General features: G+C 45.5%; 1 protein-coding gene across 1 annotated transcript in view; it reads right to left on the bottom strand.

Annotated features, from left to right (window-relative positions):
- Positions 1–2,769: 2,769 nt before the first annotated feature.
- LOC133028154 (corticotropin-releasing factor receptor 1-like) overlaps positions 2,770–21,050 on the bottom strand; it is a 48,885-nt gene continuing 30,604 nt past the window's right edge. Inside the window, exons 7-15 of the mRNA XM_061095349.1 lie at positions 20,478–20,584; positions 16,045–16,165; positions 15,024–15,177; positions 11,333–11,393; positions 9,750–9,822; positions 7,324–7,409; positions 6,998–7,133; positions 6,766–6,807; positions 2,770–2,910 (exon numbers count right to left, since the gene is read on the bottom strand). Of these exons, the coding sequence (XP_060951332.1) occupies positions 2,770–2,910; positions 6,766–6,807; positions 6,998–7,133; positions 7,324–7,409; positions 9,750–9,822; positions 11,333–11,393; positions 15,024–15,177; positions 16,045–16,165; positions 20,478–20,584 (921 nt within the window). The remainder of the gene's footprint in view (positions 2,911–6,765; positions 6,808–6,997; positions 7,134–7,323; positions 7,410–9,749; positions 9,823–11,332; positions 11,394–15,023; positions 15,178–16,044; positions 16,166–20,477; positions 20,585–21,050) is intronic.

Raw genomic sequence — 21,050 nt, forward strand, 5'->3', positions numbered from 1 at the left:
GCAGCTTTATTGATTTTCCTCCGTTGCCTATTTAGGATTTCATTATTGTGCAGAAGGAGCCGGGCTGTGGTTTGTGCTCCGGTGGCGCCGCAGCCTGATCCGACAGCAGGAACAAACAGTCATCACACCATCATCACAGCCGCTTCACTAATGAGAAGAATAATTAAATCATCCTGATTCAAGTCTCATCAGCGACTGTGAAGAGGAGCGAGAAAATCTGATGGTAAAAATGAATCTTCGCCCAGAAGCTGCTCTGCGGGCGCCGACTAAACAGAATCTTGCATATTGCGATCCGTTAAAAAACATCATGAACGCTGTCAAAGTCGATTTTTGCAACTCCACCACCACCACCACCCTCCACCTTCCCCCCCCACACACACACATCGCCTTCCACTTCGCTGTCGTGACATCACAGAGTCAACGCAGGAGATACTCCTGTCCTGTTTGCGGTCAAGGGAGAAAACAGAGCATGTTCACTTGGGCAGAAAGATCTTATTTAAAAGCTGTGCTCCCCTTTGAGGCACACACACACACACACATGCACACTCACACACACAGACACACACACACTCACAGACACACACATGCACTCACACACATGCACACGGACCTTAAAAGGATCACAAGATGCTCCAAAGTGTATTTCTTGTTTACTTTGGTGTCGGGGGACGTTGCAGACAAATGGCCGGATGATCCCGAGCTGAGTCTTCAGAGCTCCTATCACAGCGGCTGAATGTGTGGACGTGAATATGTTCTTATTTTAACCCAAAGCAAACTGTGTTGTGTTGTAAAATGTTCTCTATAAATAAACTTGACAACGCATCCATTGAATTTTTCATTCAGTCCAAGTCAACACCCAGGTTTATTATTATCTCTTGACATCTTTCCAAGTATGAAAATAACAATATAATAGAAATAAATAACAATAAATAGTAATGATAAAGTGAATTACATAGTGACTTTGAATGACCACCACACAAGAGGAGAAGTCAGTGTTTCTCTGTGTCCGAGCAAATGTTTTTTTTCTGTGCTGGAACGACAACATGTCACCGACAGACTCCTGCCCACTAAACATATTAGATTTCTGCATTTAAAAAATAAAATATCTTTACTTTTATTATTAGGGGAATCTTCCTTCACATTGCGAAAAGAGTGCACGAGAGTTTTCTTGAATTGGAGCATGTGTAAAAAAAACAAAAACTCTGAATCCTCCTGAAACATCAGAATAAAACACGGGAAATTCTCTTTTCTCAGATTATCAGAACAAAGACTGTAAATAAAGTGAAGCCAAAGCGTCTGGATCGCCCCCTAGTGACTGGCGGCAGTACAGGTCATAAGCTCCTCCTCCTCCATGTGAGCAGATGGGACAAGAACCCTCTGATCACAACTGACTCTGGGGCCAAATGTTCAAGGCACCAGAGTTTTTACTAGAGCTTCATTTCTAGACAGCGGGAGGAGGTGGTGACGCATCGTCCATCTTTATTCACAGTCTATGAATCTGACATTTTATCACAACCAGAACTCAAACATCATGTGACAGGATGACAAAAACAAAAACAACAACATGACGAAAAAGAAAGATGAAATACAATTTGACAAAAACAGCAGTTGGTAGAAAAGCACGGGCGTGAGGCAAGCCGGTGGGAATGTGAACTGTGAGCGATCACGTGGAGAATGTGTCCGTATGATTTACAGTGTGTGTGGTTTGTCTGTGTTTCCTGTTTTGGTTCATATCTGTCACGACTCCACTGGATTGTTTGAAACACCCTGCGCCATAATTTATATTTACAAGAAATCAGTAAACGGCTCAAACGTCAGGTCAAGTGAACGCCATCACACGGATCCTTCTGTGCTGATGCTTCCACTGGATCAAGAGGCAAGTCTGTATTTAGCTGAAGAGGTTTGTTCCACATCAAATTCAACCATGAATGTGAAAGTAAATATTATAGAGGTTTGACAATAATCGTCATTAGCTTCCTCACATCATCACTTTTATTAACTCCACCAGGGACGTTGTGTTTTCACCCTGGTTTCTTTATTTGTTTATCATTTCTCATAAAATCCAGAAGAATTTCCCACAAAATTTGGTGGCAGGATGAGAAATCGGCCGAAGAAGAAGAACTCGCATATCTGAACAAATCCAGAATGTCTTAGTTTTTTCCCACGTAGAATAATTATTCTGGAACAAAATCTCCTCAGGTAGAAAGTCAGGAATGAGTTAAACGCTCTGGAAAGTTTGATGAAAGTAGCACGACTGCACCGAGCTGACAGAGAACTGAGGAGGATCGCACAACACCAAATCAACACAAACACGGTGATCACACAATCGCTGTGACAACGCAATAAAAAAAAAAAACAACACCTGAAAATAGAATCTAAACAGTAAGATTAGAGTAACTTTGAGTCCAGTGTCTGCCGCCGTGGATCCAGTTCAGTGGCACGAGCAAAGTAAAAGCAGGAATACAACAGAGAACTTCTGTGGCAGGCAAACAGGACAGGAGCTGGAGTGCTGTACATTCAAACCCAGCTCGGTCTCGTGCTTCTCGTGATCCACTGACCTCCCGTCTCAGAGTCTCAGCGTCCTCGGCCCTCAGAGTCAGACGGCTCATGTCCCTCCGGAGGTTCAGCAGCCGGACGCAGGCTCTCGAGCTGCGGAGCTCGCTAAGTGTTTCAGTGAACTCCAGTGATGCGGCAGAAAACACACCTCAACGTGTGTGTGTGTGTGTGTGTGTCTGTGTGTGTGTGTGTGTGCACGGCAGGACCAGGCTCTCATAGCGACGTGGACTGCTTGATGCTGTGGAAACTGACCCGTGAAGGGGACGTGGGGATGGACATGGCCTGCGTCATCCGGACTCGGATGGAGTGCTGCTCCTGCCACCGGTGGAAACGCTTCCTCGCCGCCGAGCGCACCTGACGACCACGAGCCAGAGAGACACAGCGGTTAGAGTCCGTCACACTGAGGCTGGTTGCTAGGAACCAGCCTCGTGCTGGGTGTGAATTATTCAACATGTAATGTGCATGGATGCTAAAAGCCAACATTGAAATAAAAGTATTTTAAGTAGAAGCAAAATGCAAACATATTAAATATGCACTCAGCATAAAAACAAATGCTTCTTTGTACTTAAAGTCATAATTCAACAGGAAAGCAGATTTTATACAGAGACAGAATGTAAAAGAACATTGTTCATTATAAAAACACTCTCGGTACAGATTGAATAAATTATACTGCATATGTGCAAATAATGTTAAGTTTATTTTTTTATATTTGAATCTGTAGAAGCCAATATATATTTTTATTTTGCATTTCCATAAGATAAGATAAGGTCAAGTAAAAATATCTGATTTTAAGGTAAATTACAAAATGCAAATTACAAATTATGAGAAAATCAGATAAATTATTAGACACTAACACAGAATTGTGACATTTTAAAGTAAATTCTAAGATTTAAAGTCCAAAGAATAAGATAAAAGTCAGCTTTTAATTTACTGCCACAGATTTTAGAATTAGAATTAAGAATTTAAAAGTAAAAACCTCTGCTGCTCTCATACTTTTTGACTTCATGGTTCATAACTGTCACCGTCTCATTATTTACACTAAAGAGAGGATTTTAGTTTCTAATCGTTCTTTGGACTTTTTATTATTCATTAGCTTTTATCTTTATCTTCTGGCAGAAACGAGCTTCGGTATCAACACGTCTCTGCAGAGTGAGAGTGAATTTACAGCTCCGCTTCATTTCCTTAATGTGCTCTGCAAACAGAATCCACAGGAACATGGAGTCGTTCATCATTTTAAAACCGGCTCCTCTTCTCCAGCGTCCCAAAATCAATCGTCCAATGTGTCCCACTTCCCCCCCGCCCGCCCCCTCACTTCCTGTCCTCTGTGATAATGCAAAGGAGGAACTTTAATCTGCAGCGCTGATCCACATAAACCCCCCCCAAACCTCATTTTAGCTCTGTAATGTTTTACAGCTCGTTTCATCAGCGGACTAACCAGCCTCGTGTTCCACGTCTGTCCTCCGGCCCGATGACATCATCATCTAATCCTCCACACATGTCCTCAGCTAAATGTTGTTCTCTGCTCCTGAATGTGACCGAGGGTTCCCTCCGCTCACCTCTCCTGCTTCTCTAACGAAACACTGAATCAATATCCCCCGGTTGACTCAGGATGAGATGGTCATTCATCATCGGGCCGGGGAACACAGGGTGGGACGCTGAGCAAAGGGCAGCAGTCAGCTGGTATCACATCCACATGCCACTCGAGGAATAACCGCAGAGGTAATGACCAGCATGTGATGTGATGTGAGGCCGAACGCCAGCGACTCACACATCAACCCAGCGGGTCGCCCGGATTAACACAAACCCTTCAGACGTGATGGCATCATTAGGATTCTTCCCGGGCTCCGGCTCAGGTGGACGATGAGGATCCGCTCGGAGACACCGGCACGTAACTCACAGGTCGTCGTTAGAGACAAAACGGTATCGATCCGAACTCAGGCAGCACGACGGAGCGGCTAATTCAACCAGCGCCGTGAGATTCAAACCTTCTGAGGCTCCTGGAAACCGATTTGCTCAGATTCCCAGTATCGTCGTGTCCCAGGCGGCTGCATCTGGAGACTGATCGGGTTCATGACGCTTCTTCAAACTCAAACTTCCATCCTTGAGCAGCGGAGGATTAACAAATCGTCATCAGGTCAAACATGCACGGGGTCAGTGGTGGACCAGTTAAAAGTACGAATAAACACGCAAATATGCACTCAGGTAAAAGTAAAAGTACCACATTAACTTTTCTACTTGAGTAAAAGTTAGTATTGCTGTTTGTACTCAATATATTAAAATTAGGGCTGGGCAAGTTAACTAGTTAATTACGAGTTAACTCATCACTTATTTAACTCAACTAATTATTTTATCTCGCATTAACTCAGGTTTGATTATTTATTGTTTTATTGTGAAAGTCAGGCTTTTATTTTTGAAAGTCTGTTGCTGACTGCTGCAGAACCGGAAAAAAGAAAATAATTGGCGGATAAACAACCATGGATAAGGCTACGGAGCTTTTACATGGCCATTTTCATTTTAAAGTTCTTCCAGACGGCGGAGTCGACAGAACCAAAGTTATTTGTAACCACTGCCGAGGTGAATTTTCTTATCACCGGAGAACTTCCAGTCTAAAATATCACCTGAATGCAAAACACACAGTTGATATCAACAAATCACTCAACGAAACAGCGAGTGGAGCGAGGCTTCGGCAGACTACGTTAGACGCAGGGAGGAGTATAGATGTTTCATAACGAAGAGGATAACATTAATGCCCTGGCAGTGGCATTGAGCTTTAACTTTGTATTTGCTTTGATAACATTGTTAAGTTGAGATTTACACTGAATATTTTATTTAACTGCTACTGTATTAAATGCTGATGTTAAAAGTGTTTGCACAACAAATGTTATGGCACTTTCGTTCATATGGCAGAACATTGAAAATAAAATTGCGCTATACACTACTTTTTAATTCATTATTGGATTTTGCGTTTACAAATGCGATTAATCGTGATTAATCAGGGAAATCATGCGATTAATCGCGATTAAAACTTTTAATCGTTGCCCAGCCCTAATTAAAATTAAATGAATCTTATTCCCTGATGCAGCTGTTCTGTTCTCATTATTGATCACTCAAATGTACAGTAGAATATTCGCCCTGTGTTTGAACCGATCCACCAACTACTCTCATGTGAGGTCACGGTGACCTTTGACCTTCCACCGATCTCATCGAGTCAGTTCATCTTTTGAACGTTTTAAATCAAATTTGAAAGGATCCCGTGGAGTCGATCTCCAGAAAACACGATCACGAGATAAAAAAAGGGGGTTATTGTGTCGTCACGGTGACCTTTGACCTTCAATCCACCAAAATCCAATCAGCTCGTCCTTGAGATCAAAGCCGTTTGTCCAACGGTCACAATCCCACCTCAGACTCTAACATCTGCCTTTTGTCTGGACCTGAACAGATTCAATCTCCATTCACTCACGGGTCAAACCATTCTGCAGTCGATGCTCAGAAGTTTGAATGAAGCCTGACCCCCCCCCCCCGGGACCTGCCCCCCCGACAGCCAGGTGACAGAGCGCCTTGTGTTTGTGATGTTTAAGAGAAAAAGAATAAAAACTCCTCCTCTAACAGTCGGGCTCAAACACGAGGGACGATATGTTTACGCAAACTCGCAAAATAAAGTAAAAAAATAAAGTTGAATTCCATTTCTCAAGCTTGTGCTCCACCAGAAATCGACTATATATATTTTTATAGAATAATAATTAAACACACAACTGCTACTCATGTTAATATGCATAACAATAATAATAGCACACATTAACCCTGGAGGAGCAGGCGTGTCTGTGCCCAGGCATAGAAAACATTCTGTTCTATTTCGAGCTGGTTTCACTGCTGATTTCTCCATGAAGACAAATGAATGTTGACACTGTCAGGAAGCGTAGAACGTGATGTCACACGTGGCGGGACATGACAAGGCCTAATTGCGCCCTGGAAACCCGAGGCCCGGAGCTTCACCGCTCACTGCAGCAGCCGAGGAAGAGGAAGAGGAAGAGGGAGAGGGAGAGGGAGAGGGAGAGGGAGAGGGAGAGGGAGAGGGAGAGGGAGAGGGAGAGGGAGAGGGAGAGGGAGAGGGAGAGGGAGAGGGAGAGGGAGAGGGAGAGGGAGAGGGAGAGGGAGAGGGAGAGGGAGAAGCTAAATGTCGGGTCGATAAACGGACGAGATGGTGCTCACCTCACTGTTCAGGAAGCAGTAGAACACCGAGACGAAGAAACCCTGTGTGAGGAAGAGGAGAAGACACCATCAGCTCCCTCGTCCTGCTTTAATCACACACACGCACACACACACACACACACACACACACACACACACACACACCCTACGTTCATCAGTCACACTCTCGTTTACTCTTTCACTCGGACAACGTTAAACTCTCTTCACGTCTCCTCCGGCTGAGGAATCGTACCTGGAAGGATTCCAGGAAGGAGTTGAAGTAGATGAAGACGTTCTGAGAGATGTCGTCCTCGCCCGGGTTGACGAAGAACAGCATGTAGGTGATTCCCAGGAGCGGGAGCAGCACCAGCGTGGCCTTCACGGCCTTCCTGCAGGTCAGACAGCCACGACAGAGGCGTCACACAGGGACGGGAGCTGGAGTGAGGCCCTGTTGTCCCTCACTCCACCGATCAAGTGCAACCTCTGAATTATTCAAGGTGTGAGACTACAGGAGCTAACCGGAAAGTTTTGTCTCCTGCAGGTGAAACTGAATAAAACAGTTCAGTATAAATGTTTTACCTGTACTGGATGGTTTCTGACGTGGTGGACGCTCGCAGTTTGGTCATCAGGATCCTCACAATGTTGAAGAGGAAAATGAAATTTATCTGCAGGGAAAATCAAACGCAGACACGTCAGAGAGTCGTGGTTTTTTCTGCAGCAGGAAACCGACGGTGACTTTAAGTAATTCCTTGTTTGGACACACATCATTAACCTCGGAAACCTGTGATATTATTGTTAAGAATTAAATGTACGAATGTGCAACTTCACTGCAAATGTGCAGAATAAATATCAGGGAATCAAGATGATGAGAAAAACAAGACAGAAGATAAAACGGTAAAAGATGGATTGGTCCTCGAGTGCAATATCCACAATTCTTTATCACATCAATAAAACCCATCGACTGAAGGATTTCTCATTCACCATCAAGAAGACAGGCGGGGGGGGGGCGGGGAAATCCATCACAACTACAGCTTATGGATTTTCAGAACTCAGGGAAAAAACAAATTGCAGTAACAAAATAAAAAGCATTGTTATGTGAACGTAAGGAGATCTTCACACAACTGTTAAAAACAACAATTATCATGAGTGCTGATAATAATGTTAATAATTATAATATCTATTTGCAGCTCAGGAGAAATAAAACTCCAGTTTGCAGGAACACGGTGAACTGGAGCAGGTCACCGGTGCAGGTCACTGGTGCAGGTCACTGGTGTGAACTGGTGCAGGTCACTGGTACAGGTCACCGGTGTGAACTGGTGCAGGTCACTGGTGTGAACTGGAGCAGGTCACTGGTGTGAACTGGTGCAGGTCACCGGTGTGAACTGGTGCAGGTCACTGGTGTGAACTGGTGCAGGTCACCGGTGTGAACTGGTGCAGGTCAGAGGTGTGAACTGGTGCAGGTCACCGGTGTGAACTGGTGCAGGTCACTGGTGTGAACTGGTGCAGGTCACCGGTGTGAACTGCTGCAGGTCACCGGTGTGAACTGGTGCATGTCACTGGTGTGAACTGGTGCAGGTCACCGGTGTGAACTGGTGCAGGTCACCGGTGTGAACTGCTGCAGGTCACCGGTGTGAACTGGTGCAGGTCACCGGTGTGAAGCAGCTGCAGACGGTCTCAGGGATCAGACGAGGACACGAAGCTGCACAGATTCAAACCGGTTTGTCAACGCGGCGCCGGCGTCGGCACGCCAGGAGAAAACATCAGAAGAATGTTTTGATGAAACTACTCAACGCTGCACAATCGTTAACACTCTCATGATTCACATGTGATGAAACAGAGTGAGTATGAAACACATCCCGGGGTCAGCCGACCTGACCTTGACCTGAAGTCTCTCTCCAGAACCTTCCGCTCGGCCGCTGCTCGCTAACGAACCACGAGCATTAATGCAAATGAAAACATTTCTAAATTACTTCCTTCATTCATCCGTCGGAGCAGAGCTTCACTTAATTACTGTTTTGAAAATCCAGCGTTCAGCAGCGGCTCCCGACGGGAGATGAGAGAAACACGCCGCTGACCCGGCGCTGATCCTGGAGGAGCGAGCGCCAAACACAAAGATAAGGGCCCGAGAGAAGAGAGCTATTGTGAGCGGGGGGGGGGGGGGTTATTGAAGGAGGCAGATGTGAGCTGTGGGGGGGGGGGAGGACGGCAGGAGTGTTGACTTTTTCAACAAAGGAGGGAAGATAAGCGAATGTGCTGTTTCCGACGTTGCCGGGAAGGTCACCCCCACCCCTGGAGACCCAGAGGGGGGGGGTGGGGGGGGGACAGGCCCAAATCACCACAGCGGGGGGGGAGGCGGGGGGGCGGTCAGAGTGTGAGGGCGTGCACGAGGACGGACGACAGCTTTGGGAGCGCGGCCAGGAGGGAGTCACTGTCGTCTGGATGACTGAGGCCTGGGGGAGGAGTCGGGCTGAGGCCCCGCCCATTCAGCACAAATCTGCCGGGCTGAGGGGGGGAGGGGGGTCAGCAGATTGTGAGCACAGCCAGAATAACACAGATATGAACCTGATGTTTGTTTCCTTTTGTGTGAAAGTTCAAGTTCTGAGAACAAAGTCCTGAAGCTCGTCCTCTTCAATCAGGTTGAAACCTCCTCATCGCTGTGATGTCACTTTGCATAACGCACGCGTGGCGACTAGTCTGGCCACGCCCCCTTCACAAAAGCAGCAGATCGGAGCCAAATCTGCGTTTGATCAGTTGTTTCCGATCAATTTGTGGGAACTATTAATACACAGAACACACTTATCACATCAGCTGTCGGAGGAACCCAGAGTCCTGGAGCTGCTGCGGCTTTCAGGTGGTTTTGTGTTGGTTGGTTGGTTGCCAGGTTACACAACTGTCAAAGTTGAATTGTCGCCGCTCACACAAGAATGTGTTTTGCTTCCAGCTGCTTCACCACAGACGTAACGAGGCGTGATTATAAAAGCAGGTTATGAAAAGCAGAGTCTTACCACCAGCACCAGGATCATGGGGCCTTGGTAGATGTAATCAGTGTAAACACCGGCTTGCTTCCCGAACCAGCACCTGAGACAACAAGCAACACAAAGTGTAACGTGATCAGAACGTTACGCTCACAGATAATATATAACCAACAGCTCGTCACCATGGTTACTTTAATAAGACAAATATTACTGTCTGTTTGTTTGTTTGTTTGTCGGCAGGATTTCTACTGCAAACAAAAAGGACGTCGTCCAAAACAGAGTTTATCAAATCTCTGTGTGGATCTGGATCAGGACACAGATCTGGGAATTTCTGTAATATCGTAGGATTAGATGTTTTATTTATTTATCTATTTAATACATTTTAATAGATTTCTCAGAGGATAATTCATGGATCTTGATGAAAATAACTCTCCTTCCTTTAAAATAAAGGCTTTCAAATAAATGTCTCAGTGAGGAGGCCTCCGTCCATCAACCTTTTCTCCGTCTGTTATTTGTGTATTTTGTATGTTGTGCGTGTGAGTGTGTGTATTTGTTTGTATTATTGTGGCTGAAAAAACTTGATTGGAGCAAAAATCTGCCTGATCCTTAAAGGGTTTGAATCACAGATGGAAACCGTAGAACATCAGAAACACTCGAGCTCCACAAAGACCCTAAAAATCCCTTGAAGCCAATCAAGCTGCACCAAATCACACACACTTATTAATATCAGCCTCATTTCATCAAGACCCATGAATCATTCTCTAAGAAATCAACCAAAATGTTGAAAAAGATCCAATTTCATGAAGGATGTGATGATTTAACAACGAGGAAACACTTTTAAAATCCAGTTTCAATCCATTAAGCCAGGGGTTGCAACTGGTTCTGTCCCAGGGACGATTCTGACTAGAAAGTAATCTGTGGCCCACTGATGTGCCTACGTGTGTGTGTGTGTGTGTGTGTGTGTGTGTGTGTGTGTGTGTGTGTGTGTGTGTGTGAGTAGATAGAAGGAAATTTTAACATTTGGTTTTCCATGTTGATTTCATTTAAAAACCTCAAACAAATCTAGAAAAATCTGTGTAAAAAACAACAAAAACGGTTGATTTTCAGTGCTTAAGAATTGAAAACAAAATTAAAATGCAGTTTGTAGTTGTACTGCATCTCAGAACCATATGCACATCAATAAATAACGTTCATGACTTAAATGTTCAGACATGTAGCTTTCATGTTGAGAGAAGGTTAAAGTAACGGTGATCAATAACAATCATCATAAACTGGGGCTACAACTGAAGAGGGAAGATGACAAAGTAATGATAATTATACAATATCACACAAACAATTGAGGCCTACTTAAGTTTAACCTCATGATCACCAGCACCTTTATATTATTTTAGACATATTTTTCTTATTTTAGATATTTTTCACGATATTCAAGAGTAATCTGGAAACGTGTGTATTGAGTGGATGAAGCTTCACAGAGGAGGAGCCTCTCTGGAGGGATGTGAGCGTCATCACCGCAGGTTATTAATAGACGCTCGTGTCTTTAATTCAAAGCAGTTTGACTTTGCTTTTTTATCACCGGAGCACAGAGGAGGCGTTGAGAGGGAGGAGCTTACTTCTCGTTGTCGTAGTAGAGCTTCCCGATGGCCCACGCCACGATGATGGGGAACGGGATACCTGTGAGGCAGAAGAGAGAGAGAGAGAGAGAGAGAGAGAGAGAGAGAGAGAGAGAGAGAGTCACACATCACATTGTTCTTCTCTTCAAACCTCACAGCGCTGCTCCAGGGAGTTCTCTGCAATATCAAATCCTCTTTCTATTGTTCTCCACCCCCCCCCTCCCCCGGGCGCCGCGGCGGCTCCTGCCAAGTTCTGTCAGCTGAGCGTCTCTGTGTGAACGACCCCCCCCCCCCACCCCCCCAGCCGGACGCTCGCTGACGAAGATGCAAAGTGATCTTCTGATGAAGTGACTGGTGAGAGGATGATAACACGGCCGGCGAGCCGCCATCACTCAGGAGGACAGGAGGCTGAGAGGAGCGTGAAGGCCTCGCCAGCTGCCAAACACACACACACACACACACACACACACACACACACAGAGTGCTTTGTTACTGTACTTCTGTGTCTTACTTGCATATTGATTTTCCTGACCACGTTTTTCTTTTACTCGCAACGACTTAAAGGGACTCTTACCTTTGTTGCATTTGAGAATTACAGCACATTCAAATCATCCCGCCTTCCTCCAATGCCCCACCCCCTCGTTCCCATCCGCGGTGTTTTTTTGAAGAAACTTTATTTACAAGCAGACTTAACACCTACTGCCTCCGCGCACGCACGTGAGTTTTTGTTTACCAAAGCAATGGATTCGGTAAGTTATATACATTTACATTCACATGCCTTGATGACGCGGGCCCGAATGCGCCACAAGTGGCAGACGGAAAACCTGCATGTCCATGCAGCAAACAGACAGGTCTGTCGGCCAATAAGGTCCTTCGGTCCGAAGAATTTTATTGGTTGAAGTTTTCACTAAATATTATGAGAGTGAAATAATTGTTTGTTTTTACTCCTGGTGGGTCTGTCTTGCATTTTAGAGTGTCATTACCTTATTAATACCAATTTAACCTTATCCACAAAAAGTGTAAAAATGCAACAAAGGTAAGAGTCCCTTTAAGGCCGGCGCATGCTTCTGAAACGGCGTCTGCGGCTTTTCACGCAGTTGTGACGCAGGACTCGTTCTCATTCATGGTTTTCCAAGCGTTGCGCGTGTTGCCATGCAATTCCCCGCCAGACCACTAGGCGGAGTAATGTTTTTTGTCGAAGTCGGCTCTTCTTCGTGTGTGGCACGAAGAAGAGCGGTTCATTTACATCGACCACGGCGGCTCCTCAGAGCATTTTTCTGGCGGACAAATCCTCCGGTCAGTGACGGGTTATACTAGTGGTCATAGTCTCGGATCTCTTCTGCCAAGTGCTCTTCCAGTTGGTCCATATTCGTTATTCTAAATCTTCCGTGGTTTCCGCCGGTATTATCGGGCATGAACCGGAAATGCGACTCCGGAAATTATGTAGTTAGCAGACCAATCACAGCCTTGCCGGCTATGTGACGCTTGCGGAGCTTTGTCGTCTAGTTAGAAAAATTGGCCGACGCACGTAAGCACGTAAGAAGGGATACGTAAGTACTTAAGGGTCCCGGAAGGGCTCTAAAGGCCGATTTATAGTCGTTTTTTACGCACGCACGCACACAGCTTCTACGGACTTGTTTTGGTTTATAGTTCCCCCAGAGTTGCGCGTGTTGCAACGCAATTCACCGCCAGACCACTAGGCGGAGTAATGTTTGTTGTTGAAGTCGGCTCTTCTTCGTGTGTGGCACACGTTTATTGACATCGCCACAGCGGCTCCTCAGAGCCTTTTTCTGGCGGACAAATCCGCTGGTTAGTGACGGGTTATACTAGTGGTCATAGTTTCGGATCTCTTCTGCCAAGTGCTCTTCTATTTGGTCCATATTTGTTCTTCTAAATCTTCCGTGGCTTCCGCAGTTTCCGGGATTGAAACCGGAAATGCGACTCCGGACGGGATCTAGTAAGCAGACCAATCACAAGCCTTGCAGGCTGCGTGAGGCTCGCGTCGCTTTGTCGTATAGTCAGAAAAATTGGCTGACGCACGCAAGCCGCAAGTACGCGAAGGGCGTGTTGCGTCTCTCGCGTGCGTGCGTCCGTAAAAAGCCGAGTATAAATCGGCCTTTACGCTTCCGGGCCGTGAAAACGCAGAAGCATGCTCCGGCCTTTACCTTTACTCGCAACGACTTATTACTTTAATCGTCCCATATGATGCAGATTACACTTTTTCGAATGGTTTTCTCACGTGTTGCCGATGACGAGTCGCTCTTCTTTCACCTTCGTCAGAGAACGTGTGATCGGTTCAGTTTGGTCAGACGTTCAGAACCAGTGTATGAGACGTGAGGCGATGGAAACAGATGAGGAGCTGAAACACTCAGAGATCTTTTCAGTTTGGAAACGTCATCTCCAAACTGAAGAGTCGTCGTAGAGAGAATTATTAATGTGACCTGAGTCTCTGTTTGATTTGCACGATACAGTCTGAACCTTTAGCCGTTAACTCGACTCAGTGCTGGAGTCGTTTGGAACAGGTTTCTGTTCTCGTGCTGGAGAGACGAGCGTGAGCACCCGGCTCCAGATAAACACAGATTACATTTCCTTGTTGTCTTTAGCTCCCGTCCGCACGTCGCTGCCTCCATCACAGATCCAGAGAGCAGCAGCTGAGTGAAGCCAATAAAACCTATTTATTTTCCCTGGAGATTTGCCGCCGTCTCCTCTTCAGCCTTCACACTCGCCCTGGGGAAATATAATCCAGCCGGCACAATACACCTAATCCCACCAGCGTGGAGTTGGGTTTGACAGAGTGAAGCGAGTGGACGTTTCTCAGCTGCCACACCAGATCCTCCCGTCTCCGTCACGTCCAACTCGCCCATTGTCGAGCGGGATCGGAACCAAACGCTTATTTTGAAATGATGCGGAGAAACTGACCTGAGCTTCTCAGGTTCTAGTTCATGGACACGATTAAAAAAACTCATTTCAAACTGTAATTAGTGGCTTGATTTGCGGTAATTGAATATTTTAAAGATCCATTAAAGTTTGTGTTTCCATTCTGTTGTCGGACTTTTGTACCAATCACAGGTATTTTTGAGGCTCGACGTTGTTTGCTTGTTGCCGTGTCTCCTCTGAGAAGACGAGAAAAGAGATGGAGGCAACTTGGAGTAAATGTTTCCCATCTTTGTTTCAGGCAAAAAAAAAATCATATAAAATCTGAAGGTCAGAAATTAGAAATGACCTTTAGACCTGTAAAAAGTAACTGAGTGGAACATGAAAAGTCCTCTTTTTGTTTTAGATCATACTTACTGCGTTTGGTCAGTATTTTTGACTTTGTTTTTTTATACTGTATTATCCCGCCTATAGTGTATTCATATTTATATATATTTATATTTTTATCCTGCTCATAGTATATTCATCGTCCTTATATCTTACAATTCCTGTTAATACTGTTATATTCCATATATATTTCTACTGTACAGATCTTATTTATTACATTTTCACTTTAATATGCACGATACTCGCTTAGATGCTAAACTGCATTTCGTTGCATATGTACTTGTACTGTGCAATGACAATAAAGTTGAATCTAATCTAATCTAATCTAAAAAATTTAAACAGAATTAAACAATAGAAGAAGAAGAGGAAGCAGCTCCAATAATAATAATATTTCTGAAACCATCCATGAGTGGGGGTGTGGTGAACGTACACCAGCCGATGCAGATGAACATCCACTTGCGCAGCTTGTCGGTGGAGTAGGTGAGCACGATGGCCGTGTGCAGGTAGCAGCCCTCGCCGAACATCCAGAAGAAGTTGGTGGAGTGGAAGTAGTTGAAGGAGGCGGTGACGAGTCGACACCAGATCTACGGAAACCAGATCAGACCCGTCAGCACAGAACCAGATCAGACCCGTCAGCACAGAACCAGATCAGACCCGTCAGCACGGAACCAGATCAGACCCGTCAGCACGGAACCAGAACTCGTCCCGATTCTCTCACTGAGCTCAGAAAACACTTTGTTGTGAGAATCAGGACGAAATATTTTCACTTTTTAATGTAAAGTCGTGTTTTCTTGTCGGTTTAATGCAAGAGATTTTGATGGAAATTAACTGAATTCAAATAAACACAACAGGAAGTCTGCTATTTTGCATTTAGTGGCCATTTTGGCCATATTCCACATTTTTACTTTGATGTACTTGTGCTTTTATTTAAAATTCTACAGTAAAATCCATTGTGAAATTTGACATGCAGACATTGGGGTTCACCATGAGCAAGAGCGAGGTGAAATAACTCTGTCTCCTCTCAAGGATTATTTTTATATAATATTCAATATGAGCTTGTTATGAGACCATAATGGAAAAGTAGCTAACTTTGCCTTTAATTATTTCTGAAATTCTACAGTGACATTTTCTGAAACTTGACATGCAGACATTGGGGGTCACAATGAGGAAGAATGGGTTGAACTATCTGTGTCACCTCTCAAGGATTTATTTTAATAATAGGTATTTTGAGGAAGTTATGAGTGCCCTAATGAAATGTATTTGAATATTGAAATTGCTTTTTCAATTGAAGTATTGCACATTTAAAAATAAATGACACCGGATTTGTCAGTGGATCAATGAAGTCGTGTCCGGACGTAAATGTATCTGATCTAATGATGTGTGTGTGTGTGTGTGTGTGTGTGTGTGTGTGTGTGTGTGTGTGTGTGTGTGTGTGTGTGTGTGTCACGCACCACGTTGCTCTCGTGCACCTCGGGGCTCATGGTCATTTGGACGATGAACCAGGTGGCGTTCCTCAGGATGAAGGCGGTGATGAGGTTCCAGTGGATGATGTTCCTCAGGCAGCGGATGCTCCTGTCAGAGGAAGAGGAAGAGGAAGAGGAAGAGGAAGAGGAAGAGGAAGAGGAAGAGGAAGAGGAAGAGGAGAAATTACTGAGAGGTTGTTTCTCTCCTGCTGCGAGAGGAGAAGAGGAGAGATGATGTGAAACGACCGAATTAAACATCTCCTCCTGCTGAGTCCAGAGATGAGATCAGACTCAAAGATGGACGACACAATGGAAGCCAGATCCTCTCGATCGCCCCCTGGTGGCGGGCTGCAGTAATGGCCATGAACCCAGCCTCCTCCATGTTAGTGAATGGGACATGGGTCAAACTAAAAGGTCAAATAAATGTTTGTATCCAGGATGTTGTGGCTTCACTTCTGGATGGAGACAGGAAGTGGAGACCTGTCGTCCATCCCTCAGGAAAACAGCAGAAGAAGAATAACGAATCCACGCCGTGGCCTCTGATGAGGGAACGTTTGATTCCCAGTTCGTGTCACGTAGGGTTGCAAAGGGGTGGAAAGTTTCCGGTAAATTTCTGGAAACTTTCCATGGGAAGTTTAGCTCGGGAATTTTGAAAAAAAAACTAAGCAAATTAAACGCTGAGCAATAAAAACATCATTCAAAACTCTATTTTAAAGATGTATGGAACGTTGAGTTTCAACCCTCCACTGTGCATTCTTCCATCACATGCACAGATAACTCCCAGCATCCTTCACTCTACAGCAGGGCTATTGAGGCCTGCTGTAGAGTGAAGGACTAGTCAGGTAAGTTTCCATGATATTACTGGGAAAATATATTAGCATGCTGATTGAAGATTGTTCATCTGTTCATCTAGACTATTTCCATTCATTTATCCATCAATTGTAAAATATGTTTACAGACGATTCCAATAGTTTGGCTAACTATTTATATCTCTGGCATTGCATTAGTGTTTTTTTACAAACTTTTTTCTCATCTTATTCTACAGAACAATGCCACGTGCACTCTCTCATGTGTGGAGACATTTCACCTCATCCAATGTAGAAGGAAAGGCTGTGTACATCTGCAAATACTGTGCAAAGACCTATGTTAAGAATGACACAACGATGCAGAAGCTTATAGTCAAGTGCCCAAAGTTTCCTCAGGGCTCAAATCAGCCTATGACACAACAAAATGTTTATATTTATGTCTGTATATGACAAGGTAAATACAGTTAGTATAAATTACCCACAACATTTCCAGTTTATTCCCGTTTATTCCCATGGAAAGTTTCCAACTTTGAATATTCCCGAAATTTTGCAACCCTAGTGTCACATCTTGAAAAAACTCTCGCTGCTTCTTTACATGTAAATAAATCGACCTCAAGGCTCAATTCATTAAAATCTGCCTCAGAGCGAAAGGTCAAAAATAGACGCTCATGACTAAACGGACGAACGCCGTCCCCATAGCGACAGCCTCCATCGCTGTCACCAGCTGACGGCGTTATCTGCCTCCTACTCTTCCTCTTCTTCCTCCTCCTCCTCCGTCGACCACGAATGACATGATTTATTTTTCCGCGAGCATCAATTCTTAATCGGTGTCACTTGCAGCGGCTTTGTGCTGAGTCAGCAGACGACACTGAATCATTCAGCCGCTTTATTAATCAGCTTAAAGAAAATAACGGCCTCATTAACACGGCAGCTGTTCTTAATAATGTTAATATTACGCACACGTGAAAAAGAAAATCCTTCAGGGTTTAAAAATATTAATTTAGGGTAAAAAAAAAAATCACATTCCTCCACAAACAAGCTGCTGGATTCCTCGATTCCTCGCCACAAGCAGAAGGAGGAAGTTGTTCTTCTCTCAGGCGTGACCTCACTTCCCTCCGGCGCCAGCGACCCGATGAAGACGCCGAACGCTCGTTAACACACGTTTTCATTAAAGTCGCAGAGACGCAGATTTAACAATTAAAGATTTTCCTCTTGTGCTGTTTCCTGTTGTTATTGACTTTATTCTCTTTATATCATTTAATTAAATTAATATACATTTATAGATTGTATTATTGCATGTATAATACTGTATAATACTGTAAAATTTTAAGTTGTGATATATTGCTTGATATATATTGTTGCATCACGACGAGGCCGATGACAGCAGAGGTCAGAGGTCAGCGTTTGGATTTCCTCTTGTTAATATGTGTCCGGCGTCTCATTTATTAATCTATTCTTCTCCTACTGATCAAACACCTCAGGGGGAGGAGGTGAGGGAGGAGGTGAGGGAGGAGGTGAGGGAGGAGGTGAGGGAGGAGGTGAGAGTGGAGGTGAGAGTGGAGGTGAGGGAGGAGGTGAGAGGTCAAATTACTTTTATTCCCATCATGCATCACCTGTGTGATCCCATTCAGATTCTGTTCCTTCATATGAAGCGTTGGTGACGTGCACGACTTAAAACATGAAAAGTGACTTTGTGAGCGAGTGGACGTGTTGATGGCGTCTCAAACGTCTCAGGACGAAGAGGAGGAGGAGCCGAGCACGAGGAAGAGGAGGAGCCGAGCACGAGGAAGAGGAGGAGCCGAGCACGTTGAAGAGGAGGAGCCGAGCACGAGGAAGAGGAGGAGCCGAGCACGAGGAAGAGGAGGAGCCGAGCACGAGGAAGAGGAGGAGCCGAGCACGTTGAAGAGGAGGAGCCGAGCACGAGGAAGAGGAGGAGCCGAGCACGAGGAAGAGGAGGAGCCGAGCACGAGGAAGAGGAGGAGCCGAGCACGAGGAAGAGGAGGAGCCGAGCACGAGGAAGAGGAAGACGTCGATTTGGAAACATGAGGAGATTCCAGAGGTTCTGGAAACTCTAACTACAGGAAGTAGTCCAGTTCTCTCTCCTCTCTCTCTCTCCGGTTCCCCTCGTTTCTCTTCCCTCTCTCTCTCTTTGGTTCCTCTCGTTTCTCTCTCCTCTCTCTCTCTTTGGTTCCTCTCGTTTCTCTCTCCTCTCTCTCTCTCCGGTTCCCCTCGTTTCTCTTTCCTCTCTCTCTCTCCGGGTCCCCTCGTTTCTCTTCCCTCTCTCTCTCCGTTTCCCCTCGTTTCTCTTTCCTCTCTCTCTCTCCGGTTCCCCTCGTTTCTCTTTCCTCTCTCTCTCTCCGTTTCCCCTCGTTTCTCTTTCCTCTCTCTCTCTCCGGTTCCCCTCGTGTCTCTCTCCTCTCTCTCTCTCTCCGTTTCCCCTCGTTTCTCTCTCCTCTCTCTCTCTCCGGTTCCCCTTGTTTCTCTTTCCTCTCTCTCTCTCCGGTTCCCCTCGTTTCTCTTTCCTCTCTCTCTCTCCGGTTCCCCTCGTTTCTCTCTCCTCTCTCTCTCCGGTTCCTCCCGTTTCTCTCTCCTCTCTCTCTCCGGTTCCCCTCGTTTCTCTTTCCTCTCTCTCTCTCCGGTTCCCCTCGTTTCTCTTCCCTCTCTCTCTCCGTTCCCCTCGTTTCTCTTTCCTCTCTCTCTCTCCGGTTCCCTTCGTTTCTCTTTCCTATCTCTCTCCGGTTCCCCTCTTTTCTCTTCTCTCTCCTCTCTCTCTCTCCGGTTCCCCTTGTTTCTCTTTCCTCTCTCTCTCTCTCCGGTTCCCCTCTTTTCTCTTCTCTCTCCTCCCTCTCTCTCTCTCCATCCTACACCGAGCTGCAGCAACCTTCTCTTAAATGCTTCAGTCTCGTTACAAAGAGGAGAAGGTGAGTGACTGAGTAATAAATGCCAAACTACTCCACCGCCCCCCCATCCCCCCCACCCACCCACCTCTGTGCCACTTTTAGCCGGCTGTCACTTATCCCCCCCCCCCCCCCCAGTCCCCCCCCCACCTGGCCCTGGAACACGGCTTGTGCATAAGCGGCGTCCTGTCCAGCTTCTATTCATTACGTCTCTGTGGCCTTTCACGCTTTTCTCACCGCTCGGGGGTGTTGGAGGGATCGATCCCCCCCCCCTCACCCCCCCCGGCAGCCGGGGGTGCTAAGACCTTTCTCTGGTTAACGCACGGTTTGCTCCGGTTTGTCGCAGGAACCCATTCCAGCTGCACCAGCGGTCCCAGCAGGCCGCCGCTACACGGGTTTGTGTTCTCTCCTTCCAGAGGAGGGTCTATTATTCCCCTTTGTGGGGGGGTGGTGGGGGGGGGGTGGGGGGGGACGTGCCCTAGTTTCTCTCTGGGCGTCTAAAGCTTTTTACATCTGCCGGATTGAGATAGCGAAGGTTTCAGCCCATGACCAAACGGTTTGAGAATAAGAACGAGAGGCGCTTTGAACGAGGGATCTCCGGGACCCGTCACATGTCACACGGAGGAAGAGGGGGATGATCTCACCTCAGACACAGGAAGAGGAAGAGAGGGATGATCTCACCTCAGACACAGGAAGAGGAAGAGAGGGATGATCTCACCTCAGACACAGGAAGAGGAAGAACGCCACCAGCAGCGCCACCATGGAGATGAAGTGACCCAGGTAGTTGATGATCACCGCGATCTGGAAGTGCATCTTGGACTTTTTCTGCAGAGACGGAGAAAAACACAAGAAATTCCTCTTTAATCATAATGAGTATTTTCATAGAAACACATTCAACACAAAGGTTAACAACAGTTTCTTTATTCACCGACAAATCAACAATAAGAATTCTATTAAAAAGCTGCTGTGACTTTAAACATCTGACAAACATCAAATAAATCACAAATGATACGATTGTATTTTCTCCTCAGATTCTTTTTGTGGTCGTTTTGCATCTTCAGGTGATTTTTCACATGTTTTTGGTGATTTTGTGTTATTCTTATGACAGTTTAATGTCTGTCTGTGCTAGGGTTGCAAAGGGTGGAAAGTTTCCACAGGAATATTAAGCTCGGGAATTTGGGGAATTTTGAAAAAAAAAAACAACTATGCAAATTAAACGCTGAGCAATAAAAACATCATTCAAAACTCTATTTTCAACCCTCCACTGTGCATTCTTCCATCACATGCACAG

This window comes from Limanda limanda, chromosome 21 (assembly GCF_963576545.1).
Source record: "Limanda limanda chromosome 21, fLimLim1.1, whole genome shotgun sequence".
NCBI classification, from domain to species: Eukaryota; Metazoa; Chordata; class Actinopteri; order Pleuronectiformes; family Pleuronectidae; genus Limanda; species Limanda limanda.